Source organism: Oryzias latipes, chromosome 18 (assembly GCF_053564925.1).
Source record: "Oryzias latipes strain Hd-rR chromosome 18, Olatipes_Hd-rR_3.1".
NCBI classification, from domain to species: Eukaryota; Metazoa; Chordata; class Actinopteri; order Beloniformes; family Adrianichthyidae; genus Oryzias; species Oryzias latipes.
The window spans coordinates 23,665,216-23,682,486 of NC_136254.1; the positions used below are offsets into that span (position 1 = coordinate 23,665,216).

At 41.0% G+C, this 17,271-nt stretch overlaps 1 protein-coding gene across 10 annotated transcripts in view; it reads right to left on the bottom strand.

Moving 5' to 3' along the window:
- Positions 1-17,271, bottom strand: part of LOC101169815 (protein phosphatase 3 catalytic subunit alpha) — a 181,420-nt gene that overhangs the window by 5,605 nt on the left and 158,544 nt on the right. For 3 of the 10 annotated variants that reach the window (XM_078936360.1, XM_078936361.1, XM_023949037.2), the window contains 6 exons: positions 12,229-12,354; positions 10,162-10,233; positions 8,928-8,954; positions 5,586-5,670; positions 3,843-3,940; positions 1,019-1,048 (listed from right to left, as the gene is read on the bottom strand). In XM_078936360.1, the coding sequence (XP_078792486.1) occupies positions 1,019-1,048; positions 3,843-3,940; positions 5,586-5,670; positions 8,928-8,954; positions 10,162-10,233; positions 12,229-12,354 (438 nt within the window). Of the gene's footprint in view, positions 1-1,018; positions 3,552-3,842; positions 3,941-5,585; positions 5,671-8,927; positions 8,955-10,161; positions 10,234-12,228; positions 12,355-17,271 lie in introns of all 10 variants that reach the window. The other 7 variants (XM_078936363.1, XM_078936364.1, XM_023949041.2 and 4 more) reach the window with 4 other exon arrangements.

A 17,271-nucleotide genomic window follows, 5' to 3' on the forward strand; every position in this document is an offset into this window, starting at 1 on the left:
GGGGGAACAAAAAAACACGACACAGCGGGGCCACAGAGGATCCACATGGAGAGAGAAGCAGAGGACAGCGCGGACGCCGCGGCGGGCCGTCCCGCACAGGGCCGGAGACTCAATACTGGACACATTTGAACGTAAATAGCAGCTGACAGACCACTATTTAGCGGGCAGTTGAGGTTGTTCTTGTGCCGTAGGGGAGAGAGGAGGGGGGAGGGGGAGAGAAGATCCCCTTTTTTAGGGGAGAATCCAATTTGGATGGAGTCGCACAATTAGCTCCGTGGAGGTTTGAGCAAAAGCAACAACAAAACACAACTGCTTCAAAGTGTTTCAAAGGGGAAGGTCGGGCGCGGGCTTTCATAGCCAGACCTCATAGTTTTGCGTGAGTGTCGCTCAAGTCTATCCTTCTCTGTAACTTAAGAAAAATAGTGTATAAAAGGTAAAAAAAAAACACCTTAAAGGCCATGAAAACTTTATGTTTTTAACATATACAATAAATATTGTTTTCATATTTTTTTTTATTGAGATTCATGTCGAGGAACTCAAAATAAGGTGATTTCACAGCCTCCCACTGATGTTTTGATTAAAAAGAATAGAGTCAGGTTTTCAGGGGCTTTAAGGACGGCTCCATCTTTAGTGTTCAGCTGCCAGAAAACCTGATGATCCTCCTGTTTCCACCTCCCACCTTGTGTTGGTGTGAATGTGTGAACACTTGTTAGTGTGCATGCGAAAGCCTCGCCGTTTAAACGACCAAAAAAAGAAGGAAAAGATAAATCTGCACTCACTCAAAAACCCCCACCGCCATCATGAAATCTGTGCTATGAAAAGCGTTCCCCTTTAAAACACGCCACTGGAGTTTCCTAAGGTACTTACTGTTCCTCAGACAACAGTTTTCGCCCCCCACCCACCCCCACACCCAAACACACGCTATTCAAGCACCAGCAAGAATGGATAGAAAAACCCAGCGGAGCCCCCTGTCTATTGCCACGGGAAGCAACAGCAGAGGGCGGCCAGACCCATTTACCTTCGTCAGCCTCAATGGCTTCAATAGTAGCTGAAGAGAAGACGAGGGTGTGGGGGTGGGGGGGTGGGGGTGCAAAATGAATGAGAGAGGTGAGCAGAGGAGTTCATTTTGTCCCAGTAAGCAGCAAAAGACAGCAACATGCCAACAACAGAGGTCATCTCCACATTTCATGAGAAAAAAGAGGTGAACGAAAGGAGGAGGAGGAAGAAGAGTGGGATGAGCTCCTGGGCTGTGAAAAGAGGGCTGGCGAGTGTTTGTGAGAGGACTGTCCTTTTGAATAAGCAAAAACATTTCAGTTAAAATCAGATCAAACCACACAAAAAAACAAACAAAACAGCAACACATCAGTGGGCCTTTTGCTGACCGATGACAGAAGCGGGGATGGGGTTAAGCTGCACATGGATCTTATGGCTGCAGCTTGTTGGTTAATGTCGGGTCGGACTGTTCACACGGTCACTGCGGTGCAGTTGGGAGACACGAACGGCAGCGTCTGCGTAAGCAGCTTTTGATGGAAAACAAACCATCAAAAGCGCCGGCTTACTTCAGCTGGGCAGAAACAACGGGTGTTTCAGCTACTTACCCGCTCATCCTGAAACTGATAACATGTCAAAGAAAAAAGCTTCATCAAGTCAGCTTCAGACGAGGACAGCTTCACAACAGGAGGATGAAGAACTACATGGAAGATGAGGCCAACGACACAACAGAAGCACACTGGTGTTTGCCTTTAAAAGAAGGAGGAGCTACACTGACTTTACCTGCAGGGAGGCTCCGGCCATCCAGCCCTTCAAATGATTTTCTGCTCTATGACCCTCTAATGTTTACGTTCTGCAGGTGTTATCAGTTAGCTCAGATGAAGATCAAATGGTTTTGAAGGAATAAAAAACAAAGATTCAATTTAGGTTTAAAAAAAAGTGTAATACCACTGACCACCACTAGGTGTTGGGCTCCAATGGAACACCCAAACTAGCTGACTAAAGTTCCCTGGTGGCTCCTAAACAACCCCTCAGGTTCAGATGTTCACACTCAGCACGCCGTATGAAATGAACGTCATATGAAAATGCATCGAAAAATTGTCCACGGCTTCTTTGAAATCAGACGTGTGAATTGTGTTCAGTGTGTACACGCAGTATAACGGCTGATCCATTGAAAGATTTATAAAAAAAATGAAAATAAAAAGATCCCAAAACGAATTTTCTACTTGATCAAAATTCATTTACTTTTTCACACCGTAACTATTGGACTATTTATGCGATTAACGTAAGTCGAATGGATTAGTAGAGTGTGTAAAATAAGTAGTAAAGTAGTAAAGTGAATACTTGCTACTACCACCAAGATCTGCACCCTTTACTACTGTAAAGTCTTGCATTTCTACACACGGCTACTTTTTCTGTCTCCGCTGGAATTACGCTAATTGGAAAAACGGTTTTATTGGAAAACTAAATAAAATCATCTGAAGCAGAAAAGGTTATGTAGAAAGTCGACCAGAATTGGTTTATTTCTCAACCTTTGAGTTAAATTCTTCCATCAAAAATCATGCAAAGGTTACCGTGGTGATAGCGTTGCAACTATTAGGACATTTTCTCCTAAATTTAACATTTTTAATGATCTAGCCCTTGTGCTATCTAAGGCACTTTAACGTTGGGAGTTGGGTCATCTAGACCCACTAGACAGTGCGCTGAACCTTTTTTCTTCAATTATATGTAATATTTACTAGTGTCCATGGATTACATGAAATATTCTCCACCTTTATCCACCTTTGTCATGCTAGGGATAACATGGCAATGCTATCTTGTGGGGTCATTTTGACCCCACAAGATAGCACAAGGGCTAGAAAGTCCTGTTGCTCTTTAAATTTGAAGGTATTTTTTTCCCCACTGGTCTGTCAGCTCAGACGCATGGAGGACTGTTTACTGATACCACCTGCAGAACAAGAAAACATGGTCACGCATTACAGACATACTAGTAATTTAATTCAATCTCAAGATTGTCTGACATCATCTCTAAGCTTCCAAAAACTTATGTTGATGTCAAACTAACATGTTTGGATGAAATAAAATGGTGAAATAAGAAACTTGAACTCCAAACATTCACTTTAAAGTAGGGCTGCACCACATTAGCAGGACTTCCCATGTCATCAACGCTTCCTCATCTCCTGATAGTTGCAGTTCCCTGCATTCATAGACATGAACAGTGTTTTCAGAATACGTTGGATACTCTGTGCAGCCATACTTTAAAGTATTATTACATACTACCATGCATGATGGTGATTAAAGATCAGCACGTCTGGTTGATCCCAGCTCGACCTTTGGGTTAAGTCTGACCTGACCTGTCGGGATCGATCAAATATTCCTATCTAGGGAGATTATTTTTTCTCTCCCCCCCCATGAGGTCTACAGTGACTGTAAAGGCGATTCCAGCTTAAAAAGTGGTTGAAGGAATGTTTGGAACTGAGAGGGTGAACTCATCTGACAGAAGTGAAAAAGAACAACCCAACCGTGTACCGTACTTGCGCAACCGATTATACCTGCGGTTTCTAGGGAGAAGAAAAGAAAGAAAAAAAGACACAAGCGATATCTGAGACAGAACCAGTGGAATACAGGAAACAGTGAGCGGAGAACAGTTTTAATGTCAGATGCTAAGAGAGCTCAAGGAGACGAAAAGAAGAAAAAAAAATCTTTCAAATGCGGATGAAAGTATTGTGGAAGAAATGACCGTCTAACTTTACACTGCAGTTCTCCAGAAAAAACAACACACAACTGTGCTGAAGTTGGAACGAAGCCATGCAAAAAGCATAAAAAGGGAATGTTTTGGTGAGTGATCTTACCGTTCTGGAGCTTTTCTTTGCCGCCGGACAGAACGCCGCTGGGCAGCATGCCTGTCGGGGTCAGTCCCTTCAGCGTCAGCACACTCTCACTCTCCTCTCTGAAGCAGACAGGAACATTTTCACAGTTACCCGTTGAGCATCTCTTCCTTTTCCAGCGTCCTTTTCATCTTCCACACATCATTTTTGTAGATTGACAGCTACAAACATTGCAGTTGGGACGGCTGCATCCGTTTCTTCTCGTCTTTTCGACATGAGTCAGAAGTTTAGTGTTTCATCTAAAAGTGTCTTTGGTGGTGAATGGGGTTGTTGGTCTCTGTACGTGGATCCGTGGATGTTGAGGAAGGTACCCTGGAATAGAATCCAGAATCCCAACAATGGATGGATGGAAAAAGACTTTTGGTTCTTGCAAACCTTTGAACTTCCAGGTTGAGGCACATTCAAAAAGCTAAAGTACAGGAACAGCTGAAAAAATTAGAGTAAGTTCTTGTTTTTTTTTGTCATGAAACTTGTATAATCTATAAAATAATAACAGCCTGAAATATTTCAGTCCTTTTTGACTTGTAATTTTGATGGAATAATGGAAATTTAAAACTAAAAATATCACACCAGACCATCAAAAGCACCAAAGTCAGGCTTCTGAGAACCATGTGCATTTTTGCTTGGAGGCAGTTAGACTGTAGCTCTGTATCGGTGTGTTATGGAAGTCCAAGTTGCTGCCTTCAGGTCTGCTGTCTAACATCCTCTAGGCATCAGGTGATTGGAGATTTGCTGTAAAGACTTCGCTGTAATCTTTCTGGTCCCTTTGACAGTGTGTTAGCGAAGGAATCAAGTGCTGCTGGAAAACCAAATCAGCATCTCTGTACAGCTTTTAATTATTCAATGCAGCATCGATTCTGTGTCTCTACACCCTTCCTGCCGACTCCAGAACCTCCATTTTCAAACAAAATGTGGAATTGACTTACTCTGAAAAGAGAACTTTGGATCGTTAAGCAACAATCCGGTTCATTTCATCTGTAGCCCCGGTACAACCTTCTCGGTACCATCTCAAGTTCAGAAGTGGCTTGAAACAAACATTTGTAGTCCATGTCTAGTGTGTGTCTTTGTGTCTATGTGTGTGGTGGCTGTCGATGTGATACCTCATTAAAAAAAAAAAAGATGTAGTAACAAGAAATAGACACTAGAGGAAAAGTAAAGGTCTGAGCGAGCTCCTGTTTGCACTCAACATTCTCCCCTAAATCTTAAAATCCTCTGTTAAATCCTTGGGAACAACCAGCTTGTGATATGACTGCATAGTCAACTGACTCACATCTGCGTGATTTCAGTGAATAGGCAGGAATATTCCGGATAGATGCAGCGGTTTTGTATTTTCATGAGCACAATTCATCATATTTTGACGTTTTTCATTCTGGAACCACCTTACTGGATGTGCGCTAACATCTGACAGCTCCTGGTTTATTGTCCAATTTTCAGAAAGTCTGAACTTCATCAATGTCAGTTCGTGGCTGACCCACAGCTCACAGGACCGGACGGACATCAATCTCTTTCGTGGTCATAAAATCCAGACGTGGTCTTGACAGGTGACAGGATAAAAAATGAAGTTACAAACAGCTTTTTGCAGTTTTCTCACCGTTTGGCCGTTGGGGGACCACCAGCCCCTTGAAGCGTTTATCACACACCCAACTATTACAACAACAAATGTTTCATCACAAATAGATTCACCAGCAGCTTGTGTTGGGTTCCTACCTGAGCACAGAGAATACTCTGGCCATCTTTCCAATGGCACGGATCTTGTTGCGAATGACCTCCTTGCGAGCGGAAGCTGTGGCACCTGGAGGAACCAAAGGTGAGACGGCCGGTTACAAGAACCCATCGATTATCAGGCGAGTCGAAGCTACTCTATGGTTCACTGTCTTGATTCAACATGGAAGCGCTTCTCTAAATGCCAGATTTTTGTAAAAAAATAAGACCTAAAAGCTTAAGAAAAACTGCTGAATAAAAAGGACATTTTGTAGAGAGTCTGTGCCGACACAGAGATATTGGGCTATTAGTTAAGAACACACAGTTGTGTTATTCAAGTCTTAAAATCCAATCATGAAAGTGGGTTTGAATCCATGAACACATCCCAGCATTCAGTGCATGTCTGTTATGTACACCACAGGTCTCTTCAAACCGTTTTAAACCCAATTTAACACCGTGTTAGTGCACATCATGTATGAACAGACTGTTCCTTATCCAAACATGTCTGTTTGGCCTTTTCCGTGATGTAGCACACGCTTCCCTGTTCTTTCTTTTGCAAGGATTCAGTCAAGACAATGGAGGGAAATGGATGCAGAGTGCTTTTTAAAACCAAACCTCTACTGTTACCTTCATATAAGTTAGATTTGGTGTCAACTGTAGGCAACATGTTGGTAGGTAGTTTTTCGGTAGTTTTATGTTGTTTCCCCTTTACCTTAACGACCCACTCTTATAAAAACTGTGCTTTTGGTGTTTTTAACATCATTTTTCTGATGATAGGGAACATATATGAAGAAAATTACGCTCAAACATGTAGGGTTGCTCCGTGCTAAGGGTCACGCCCACAAATCAGAGGCAAATATCCGATGAATTACTGCTGCTCTGCAGAAATGTTCTAGAAAACGACACAGGTTTTTGGATTTTTGCTAGAAACGGCATACTCGGTATTAAAAGACCACTGGGGATCCTTTGAAAATAAATCAAAAGATGGTCAGAGGGGGTCTTTAAAACAGAAGGTCTATTTCTTGTAAGGGCAAATCCTCAAAAATATATTATTTCATGTCTCTGAATCATTTTTTTGGGGTTAAGAACATTATTTTAAGGTTTTGACTGAGCAAACCTTTTTATATTTAGGAATAAATCATTGGATAGGAACACAAAGCAGTTGGTTACAGAGAGTTGCATCACGCTTCTCTATAATTACACTGAATATTTTATGAGTCTTGCTGCGTGATGAGCGCTAAAATGAACACAGATCTGTGAAATGTTGCCTTCAATCAACTGGTGTGTAGACTCTTATTTAGTTTTTCAGCAGCTTTGATGTACTGTCCTTCTGCAAATGTGATGTAAAGTTTGGTTTGTAACATTTCCAGTGTTGTTTTTGGGGTTACTAAGCAGATTTCCTTGTGAATAAAAAGAGTTTTGCAGCTTTTTATTTTGGATTATTGTCATTCAGTAAAATAAATGATTTTCCAACATTCAAACCTCCATAACGATTCATTTCATTACTATGGAGAAGAAGCAGATAAAAAAGGCTGGAAAACACCAGCACGGTGATGTAAAATGGAAACTTTTTAAAAGAGGGATCTAAAATCAAAGCTGACTGTTCTGCAAAGCGAGCTCCGTTAAGAATCAGAGGATCAGAACTGAGCAGGTCTAAGAACTGATCTCCTGAGAAAGACTTCTCCCATCTTTAACAAAGTTTCTTCTCTAGCATGTGGTGAGTACTTTTCCATTTTAATCAGGGTTTGGAGCTCTTTGTGAATCATTTTTGGGCTTTTTAAATAAAGTTGGAAAGAATTGAACGTACATTTGTGTTTGTGCTTTGACTGTTTTCTAATGGGATGCCTGTCCTGAAGCATTTGCTAAACTCCCAAAGAAAGGATTGTTAAGGCCTTTAAGGTAAGAGAAACTGACTTTTTGTTTTCGTGCAAAATCAAAACTGCACTGAAAATGGGGATTTATTGTTTTAGAGTAACTACAACCATAGAAGCAGCAAATAAAATGTATTTTGTTGATAAGTCTGACATTTTTTGGAGCTTTTATTTTGGTATAAAAGTAGCTTAACTTCTGCATTTAGTCCAGAGGAGTCAAAACCCCAGGCCTCGAGGGCCGGTGTCCTATGCTTTCAGCTCCCTATTGGCTAAACACACCTGATCCAGGTAATCAGCACCAGAAAAGGCAGGATTTCTGGAAATCCAGGAAGAGGCCGGAAGTTTGACACCCCTGGTCTAGTCTAAAGTTTTCATTGAAGCTTTCAATAAAGTTTTTTTAAGTTAGTATAAAAAAATACAGTTTGTGAATTCTAAAATCAAGCTTAGTTTTTTTTTTTTTTATAATCTGACCCAGGTTTTTAATGTGTCTCATTTTCCACAAGTTACTTCATTTAAAAAAAAGCTCATAATTAATAATAATAATCATAATAATTACAATAAAAGACAACAACAGCCAATTGCAATGTCTTTCAAATTTCTGTATATTGTGAACTTTTATGGTCGACATAAAATTTAAAAACAGCCTCTGTGGAACCCTTCACGTCGCTCTGACATCAGTTGGCCACTAGATGTCACCGTCTTTCGCATTATGCATCAACAGCGTAAAAGATCAAATTCTTTCTGGTAAAATTTAAAGTGATGAATTTGAATTTGCTTTCTAAAAAAAAGTTAAATGAACTCCATGGTTCCTGTGGCTCCTGATGTCAAAGCTCCTCTGAGCGGCTTTTTCCCTAATTTTCCAGTTTCATTTGAAGTATTTCTAAATTTATTTAAATCTTTTTTTAGAAGTAAATGTGTTTGTGATGACTCCATAGTTTTCCCCTCAGTGTTTTTCGTTAGATAGCGTTTCAAACTAAAATCCAAGATAAAGTTGAACGTTTTAAAGACCCACTCTGAGGAAAAATGTGTTTCTAACGTGTTCTTGTGGCACTTTTCTGATGATGGAGGACAACGATAAAGAACATTAGGATGAAAACTGCTTTTCTGAGTATTTCTTTATTCAAATCCTTGTGGATCAGGAGCAGAAAAGCGGTTTTGTGGCGTAGAAAAATACAAGGTCTTTGACCTGAGCTCTCACTAATGGGGAGGGGAAGGGGGGTCGGGGTTGCCCCGTCTATAACTCAGAGGTGAATTTCTACGCAGCAGAAGAACAGCCTAATCATGATTAAAAGACCACTGGGAACAGTTTTACAGTAGATGATGGGAGTGGGACTTTAACTGTCATTCCAACTAAACTAAACTTTGTAAGGATTCAGCAGAAGAGTTAGAAAAAGCCTGAAACAGGGATGTTAGTTCACAGACAGCAAGCAAATGTCCCGGCACGGCTGCGCGCACGGCTGCAGCCAAATGTTTGTACCTTTTTTGGGGGCATATATTAGCTGTCCTTCTCATGAAACACCCCCCAGAAGAGAAGACAAGAGAAATGATAAGAGGTCAGAGGAATGGCTGCTGAATGACAGGCGACATGGAAGAAGAGAAGATGAGCGAAATAGGAAGTGAGGAAGCACAACGAGTGTAAAGGAAAGCGATGCCTTGAGCACAAAAACTCTGGAAAACATAAAAAAATATAGATCAAATCAAAGATTAGATGAGCAGAACCAAAAGAGTGACATTATATAACATGAGACAGAGAGAAAAAACGGAGAGAAAGGAGGTGGAAATGTCAGAGGGAGGCGTGAAAAAGGCGGACAGATCAATGTGATGGCGACTGGAAACCATGGAAACAATAGCAGGTAAAGAGCAGGGCAAGAAAAAAGGACAACCGGGGATTTTGAGGGTGCTGGAAGAGAGGTCATGAGTTAGAAAGAAATGATTGAGTACTTCAAATGTCAACATCGACAACTGATACAGAATAATAAATGTGGAAATGGCTCAACAACTGAGGAGGCAAATGAGGAAAGCAGAGACAGGAGAGCACACAATAAAAGCTTTGACAAAAGAAACGGAAGAAATGTGAGAAAAGCTCAGAATGGGAAAGAAATTAAGTTTTAAAAAGAATTTGAAATGTTCACAAGTTATATTTTATTTTGAAAATCCTAAAACCAAAAGGCAGCCAAATGAAACTTTATTTAATGACTATAAAGTAAAGTCAGTTCTCTCTAGAGAACATTTTCAAAACGAGCTCACTTTCTGGCAACATCCTGACGCCCACCCAAACTGTGTAAGGAGGGGAGGGGGTGGGGGGGGGGACCGGTGAGATCATTTCCTGTTTGACCACACATAATGGCGAGGGGAGGCAGAGGAAAACGGGCCATCTTACTTCAGATAAACTCTAACCTAAGGTTGTGACCTGCTACAGCCGTCGATTAAACAGGATCTTTAATGGTTTCAGTAAAAAGGATCAACAAATTATGTTTGACAAACGGGTTAAATGCAATTAAAGACAGAACAAAACAAAAGTTCACTCTAAAAAAAGAACTTTTCCAAACAACAACATAAGGATTGAGAAGTTTTGACTCAAATTTATAACAAATATTGAATTAAAAACAGTTTCTGTGTACACATCCTGCTAAATATGAATGAATAAAAGTAGGTCTCCCCCTAGTGGACATAAGACAAACTGCAGTGAACCCACAAAAGGGCGAGCTTACCATCCAGCTCCTCGTCAGTCGTCAGCTCATCGTTGGAACAGATGCTCAACACGTTCACCAGCATCTCAGTGACTATGTGGAGAAAAATAAAAGAATACATTTACCACAGACATACAAACAAATGTTGGGGATTCTGTACTTTCACCCTGAAAGGTTTTGGGCGGGTAAATGCAGTAACAAGTTATCAAACTGATTGAACATTTCGGTCCCATGCAGCTGTCAGGAACAAACCTTTTGAGGCATGTGCGTGTTCAGTCCAAAAAGAGGACACTTCGTAAGGTAAAACAGTTGTCCTAGTTTAGATCTCTGTACATGTTTTCTGTTTGAGGAGCCTCGTTTTTCAAATTAAGGCTGCGTCCGAATTCCCACCCTAATCGCTAACTACTAAAAAACTATATAGACCGGGACTATGTAGTGCCCGGAATTTTATAAGCAATTTGGACACCATGCTCACTATTTTTTTTATTTATTTTTTTTTTTACTGGCGGATATGACGTCATCAATTTCACGAAGTTAAAATCTAATTAATATGAACATTTTGCGGCGACCATTCAAGAATCTACTGTCTTTTAAAGATTAAAACAGTGATGGTTTATTAAAAAAATACATTTGGATACATTTATTTTGGCAAAAATCGTTCCAAGGCAATTCATTGTGGTCTATATTCGCCGATCTAGTGAGCATCTATGCACACTGCTTTTTTCAGAGACTTCTGGGAAATTTCTATGGCCCTCGATTTAGGAATTGAAGATTCGGACAGCACTCCAAAATGGCAAATGCACTAAGCAGTGAGAAGAGAAGAAATTTGGATACAACAAAAACCCTGAGATTCAGGAGAGAAAAAAGTCTTGGTAAATAATCCTTAATAATGAAGGTTGCAGGTTTTCCATCTTACCTTCATGGACAGTGTTTAATTAAACGTGCTCCAACCAATCGGGTGTTTGGGTTGTCTAGACCCGTGGAGGGTCATTTAGAGGTGTGGCTCATCTTGTGGGAGCGCAGGAGTGTCTTGTGGGTCCTGACTGAATCTGATTGTTGTACTTGTGGCAGGTGTATCATGAAGTATTTGTATGGATAATGTAAGTTACACACACTAATGAATTATGCACACAGCCCGCATCCAGCAGTTGTGACTAAGGCATTACATGTGAACGTGCAGTTCTCTTTAAACCTCCTGACTATGTGATAGAATCATATTGCCGTCCTGCCAAAAGCAGATTCTCCCAGTAGACATGTTTGCTGCTGAAGTACAGTCACACATTTAAACAGAAGCTCTCCCTCTTTCAGGCATTTTAAAGGTGAGATCATCAGAACACATTCAAATCATAAAGTCTTTTTTTTTTCAAGGAGATCTAGAGGCCACATCTGCTACCAACACATGAGGCTGATACTTTTTTTATTTCTTTTTCTTTTTGCTGCCTTGGCTTCACACTTTCATAAAGGTCAGGTAAAGGTCTTTGTAGCCATCGTGTGTTTTTCTGAGTTTCCAATTCTCATTTTAATGATCACACTTCATTAAAAAACTGCCCCCAAAACAAAACAAAGCGTTCATCTTCTGATAGTTTGAAATATGAAAGCTGTGGTTTTTCCTGCAGGAAAGCTGATTCCGTCAGAAGACATGAACCCAAACTGATCTGAAGATTATTGTTTAGCTTCAATTTACAGTTTTTAATCAAGATATCTGTTGAAGGACTTTTTCTTCCTGTTTTTTTTGGTTTTTTAAATCCCGATGATATGAAAGTTATTAATAAACTTGTCCAAAAGCAGTTTGTTAGCTGAGGATTGTTTGAAGCTTCAGTCTAAACGGACTCATGCAGTAAAAAAATGTGTCCTTTCTGTTTCTGATAATGGAGTTTTTGCATATTTAATAACAGGAACACTAACGCTCGTGGTGATGGAGCACCTTTGATGACCGAGAAGCACGGGCCTTTAATATTCACGTCCATTCATCAAACATTTTTGTTTTTTCAAGCTATAACTAGGAATCTCTGAGCTCAACTCCATCCAGTAAAAAGGGAAGTTAATGGGATCTGCTGCTTTTGTTTGGCTCCCATGTTTCTCACTCACCTTTCTCCCCCACAAAGGGCAGGGACCAGGTGAAGACGTCCATGAAATTGGGCAGCCAGTAAGGGTGAGGTGAGCAGTTGAACTGCCGGATGTTCATCACGTTGTTCTCGTACTTCAGAACTGCCGCTGTGGACAAAAAAAAAAGAAAATCCAGGAAATGTTTAAAAGTGTTCCTTTTATTAAATGTTGTTATTTTGGTAACGATTTGATTCACGTCTAAACTGACCACAATGTTTTGAACACAGACGTTTTATAAACAAACTTTACTGAAAATACAAAAAACTTAAAGCAGACTCTCTCCAGAACGACTTCCTATTAGCAGACATGACGTCACATGATCCATCATGAGGTTTTTGCAATATTTATAATTTCCAATACATCATAATTATTTATTCATAATGTTGTGGTGTTTAGAGCTTATTTCAGTAAAGTGAACTTCATTGTCATTTTTTAACTATGAAAATACTTGATAGTTTTACTTTGAAAATCTTCACCAACACTTTACTTTGAAAAGCCTTTCCCGGGACAGTAGCGCAATCGATTTGTTCAGTTTATGCAATTAACATCCAACGTATTTATGAAAGTTTAGATCGATAATTATTTTGCCTGAAGTGTATTTTAATCAGCGATGTCAGACATCATAAATAATCAGACTTGAAAATTCGGGACCAGACGGCGAATATCTGGGCATAACGATTCCTGTTGGAGCCCGATTTTTAATTATGCTTCCAATAAACAAATGAGTATCAAAGGAAATGAGTATTTCAGCCACATGATTTGTGTATTTATGTGCTTTTCACTTTTAAAAGAAGGAATTAAGACATTTGGGAAATATTTATTAACCTTCCCTTCCTTTTTTGCTTGTTCTAAAAAATTACAATAAGTCAGAAAAAAACATCATTGAGCTCGATTGCTGGCATTTGAGACCAAAAAAGATCAGCTTTAAATGACTAATACCTTATAATAAATTGTGGCTAAAAAGATTTTCAAAGTAAAAGCAGTTATTTTTTTATTTTTTTTTAACGTTGTAGGTTCAATTAAAAGTTTACTCTGATTCTGAAGCTTTAGTGTGTGCGGTTATAACGAGGCGTCCTCGCACGCACAAACCTTCATGCCACATGACCTCACTCATGATTGGGGTGCAGCCCAAACGTGGGCGCAGAGGCAAACATGAGAGCGACTGGACATAAATATATCTGCGCTCTATTTAGAAGGCTCAGCTCCTCTAACGCACAGGGACAGAGCGAAGAAAGCAGACACCGTGGCTGGGTCACCACAGGGGACTTTCCTGCCCCCGCCTGAGCAATATTAGGATGCAAAAGCAAGTGAAACTACATGGACGCCAACATTTCTAACACGCATGTTAGTCCTTCAGCATCAACATATTCAAGTGCCAAAGACTTTTCTGCCTGATGCTTCAGAACCAAAGCAGAAATCTTCGGTAAAGATGCGCTAAAATGTCAAGATAAAAACAATTGTATTAGCAAATGTAAACAGGGTTATATAAAGGCCCCCAATTTCCAGTCAGAAGCTAATAATCAAAGATTGTTCATGTATTCTGATAGGAAAATCCATCATAAATACATTTCATGAGAAAAATGTGTTTTGGCAGATTCCTCGTCATTAATTTCTAGAGCAGATATGTCAATAAAAACAGGCCACATGGCAGAATAAACAAACCTGACAAGAACTAGACGTTGGCTGTAAAGTCGGATTTGTGAGAACAGTCCAAAGAAAACATGCTGGTGTTGTGAGGATTCAGCCTCGGTAAACAAACATTAGAACAAACTCCAGACACCTTTGGGAACCAGAAAGTGAGTTTATTCAGTTCTGTTTTCGGCCCCCTACTGGTTACTTAGTGAACTGCAACCAGCTATAGCCACTTTTGTTTTTGAAACGAGCTTCAACCTAGAAGTTGAAGAGTTTCACCTGGTTTGCAATATTTCCCTTTATTTGCTATAAACGCCACAAATTTTTTATGTCGACTTTCGAAATTCAGCGAGTGTAAAAATTTGCATTGTGACAAAAAAAAAAAGATTTGTACGTTTGTTTTTTGGCTTCATTTAAGTTATGTCTTTGATATTTTGATCGGAGTTTGTGTGGAAAAAAAACTACAAATATGCGCTACATGTCAACTTACGAAACACAAGAAAGATGAATAAGTCTCGTACAAAATTATCAAATACGTTTATTGTCATAAATAAACCCTAAATGTTCAACTAACTTCAGATGTTTATATGGATGAATTTAACTGGTTTTGACACAGTTCTCATTTTTTGCGGTGGTTTTGTGTTAAAAAAAGAAGAAGATTACAACTCTGCAGGGCTTTTTATTCTATGATCTGAGATGCTGAGAGCTCAGACCAACGTGACAAAATCTTATGTGACATTTTTTTTTTCTGGATCTGCTTTACAAAAGCATCACAAGTGATGAGGAAACGTCCTTCCTAAACTTTTTTCTTTTGGCCTTTTCAAGCATCCTAAGTGGTAACCGTCCAAGCAGAGTGCTGCCTGGAGCGGCGCATTCCTCCGCGGTCACCCCCTCGGCCCTGCGTGCGCACGTCCTCCAACACAAACCCCAGCTCTCCTGACAGGAACATCAAAGCACTTGCATAATTAATAGGGCATTATTATCAAGATCAGCAAAACATGGCATTACTCCGACAACCTTCACTCAGCGCTGGGCTGTGGGTGTTTATCCATGCGCGTTGGCGTGCGTGAAAGCAATCGCACACGTGGGCAGCCACTGGATAAACATCACATTCTGCATAAACACGGTGGAGGCACTTGATTGAACGCAGCCATGGAAGCCCAGAGGGAAAAAGGCAGAGCGGGGGAGAAGGTCAGCTCCCCTGCTGTCGCTCCTTCAAATCAGATTCCCTTTAAAGGAACAGAGACGACCCAACCCCCCCCCCTGTGCGGCACAAACGCTGGCTGAGCTGCGGCGGCGAGGAGATCAAGGCCTTCTGCCTTTTCAGAGAGCTCCGCATGCAGATGAGGGTGACTTCAACCCACTTTGCTCGTTGCTCCAGAGTTGAGTTCACAGCTTCCTCGCATGGCCGCCACTAGAGGTCTCTGCCGATCTGAGGGAGCTCCCCTCGCCAGCTAAGCTGCAGCAACGCTAACACAGATATTGCAAGACAGCCGCTCATTAATAATTTATAAGGGAGTGCCTCCAGCTGGTTTCCCAGGTAACAAGGACTATTAAATCTGCTTTGAGACCAGGGGGAGATTCCCACTGTCTTTCCCCAGCACTTACTGCTGACTGCATAGCTGCCTCTAATGCCTCTGGTATAAAGTTCCACATGGTTAGTATTCCAAGGCAGCTATTTAGACCTTCTTGCTTCATTACATTCAGTACTCGACTTGTAAGTGATGGCAGATGTGTGGATGAGAGGCACTGGATGCCGTCCATTTATGCAGAAACTATTTGTGAATCGTTTTTCAGTTCATTTTCGGGACATTTGTGCCTTTAAAAAAAAACATACAAAGCTGGCAAATAAAGCAAATCCACCTCTTCTTTTTTTTCCATCCATGGAAGACATTTACATTTGGGTTTAGAATGAGGGTTCATGCAGCCGAATGAACCCATAGAAGCTGCTTCTTTTCTTGCAAACATGCAGCGAGATTTTCCTTCCTCTGCTGCGTTACCACACGTTCTCATGGCCTCTAATTATTGCATTCCGGTTTTCTGCAATCAAAAACTCCGAACTCCAAGAACTTGCATTGAGCAGCCAGCGCTAAAGATCACCTGTCCTGCAGGACTTTATGGATTTCCTTTTTAATGTTTTGCAACAGAGCATGTTTACAGAAAGCTAAAAGGGAGGCCCAGGAATGGCAAGAGTGATAACAGATGGGCGAGCGTCTGCAGTCAGGGATGCTCCTCTCTCTGAATCAAGTGACGAAGAACAAGAAAATGAATTTGCTGGCAGAGCTTCCATCCAGAGTGCTGAGTGCTGCGGTTGTATTCCCTGAAGCCAATCTTCCCGCTTCATCAGAACCAGAGAAACAATATGTGGGCAATTCCAAAGACAAACCCCAACCGTTTAAACAAAACGACAGGAAGTTCCCTTCTCTTCATTCGAGATTCCACTCCGTCCATGTTTCCATCCCATAAATACACTCACGTCCTTTAGAGCAACTTGAACAAGGAGGTTTGTACGGAGAGTGTGTTCATATTTCTTCATTGTGGGCTTTCTGGACTGATCAATAATGATGCAGGACGAAACATGGATTTAATGGAAAGCCACAACTGTAATCTTGCATTGGAAAAGTGCAGAATCACATCTGCATTTTCATTCAAACCCAGCCTCCCTTCCCAGACCGCCAGTGCCGATTCTTCGTGTTTTCACAGAGGTCAGGCTGGAGGCTGACAGCCGGTCAATTTCTGACGAAGTCTGCAAAGACCAACGGTTTGACTTTTTTAAGGGAGGGGTTGAGGGGACCGGTGGCACCGTCAAGCACGTCACCCACATCCTTCCTTCCGACCTCCATTTACTTCCACCCCCTCCGTCTGCCCGCTGATAGAAGCCGCAGCTCTTGATGCTTTTTTTTCCTCCCCCCCTCCCACGTGAAGATGCCCCATTGGGCGACAGGGCCAACACTCCCGGGCCAGGATTGATGGGAACTGCTGATGTCTTCTCTCTCCCCTACAAGATGTATGCCCCCCACCCGGCTTGCCATCAATCACTGGGTGGTGCTTATAGCTGCAGCACGAAGGTAGGAGCCGTTCGATTCATTACGCCAGCAAACCCCACCCACATGACTGATGAGGGGAGCATCACAACCCCGGACAGTACCGTGCTGCTTAGTTGTGGCTACTAAATGTAATGTTGTAGCCGTGGGAATTGAAATATCCATCCAGTAAAGTAAATTGAGTATTAAAAAAACGTGATTCACTCATTTTTAGGGTTTAATTGTGAAATTATTTATTATAATTAAGGAAATGTTTGGACAAAAAGATGCATATTTTGGATTTTTCCTATAAACCAGAGATTTACAAGTCTTTAAGGCCCAAACGAAATACTTTTATTTTGTTGTGTGT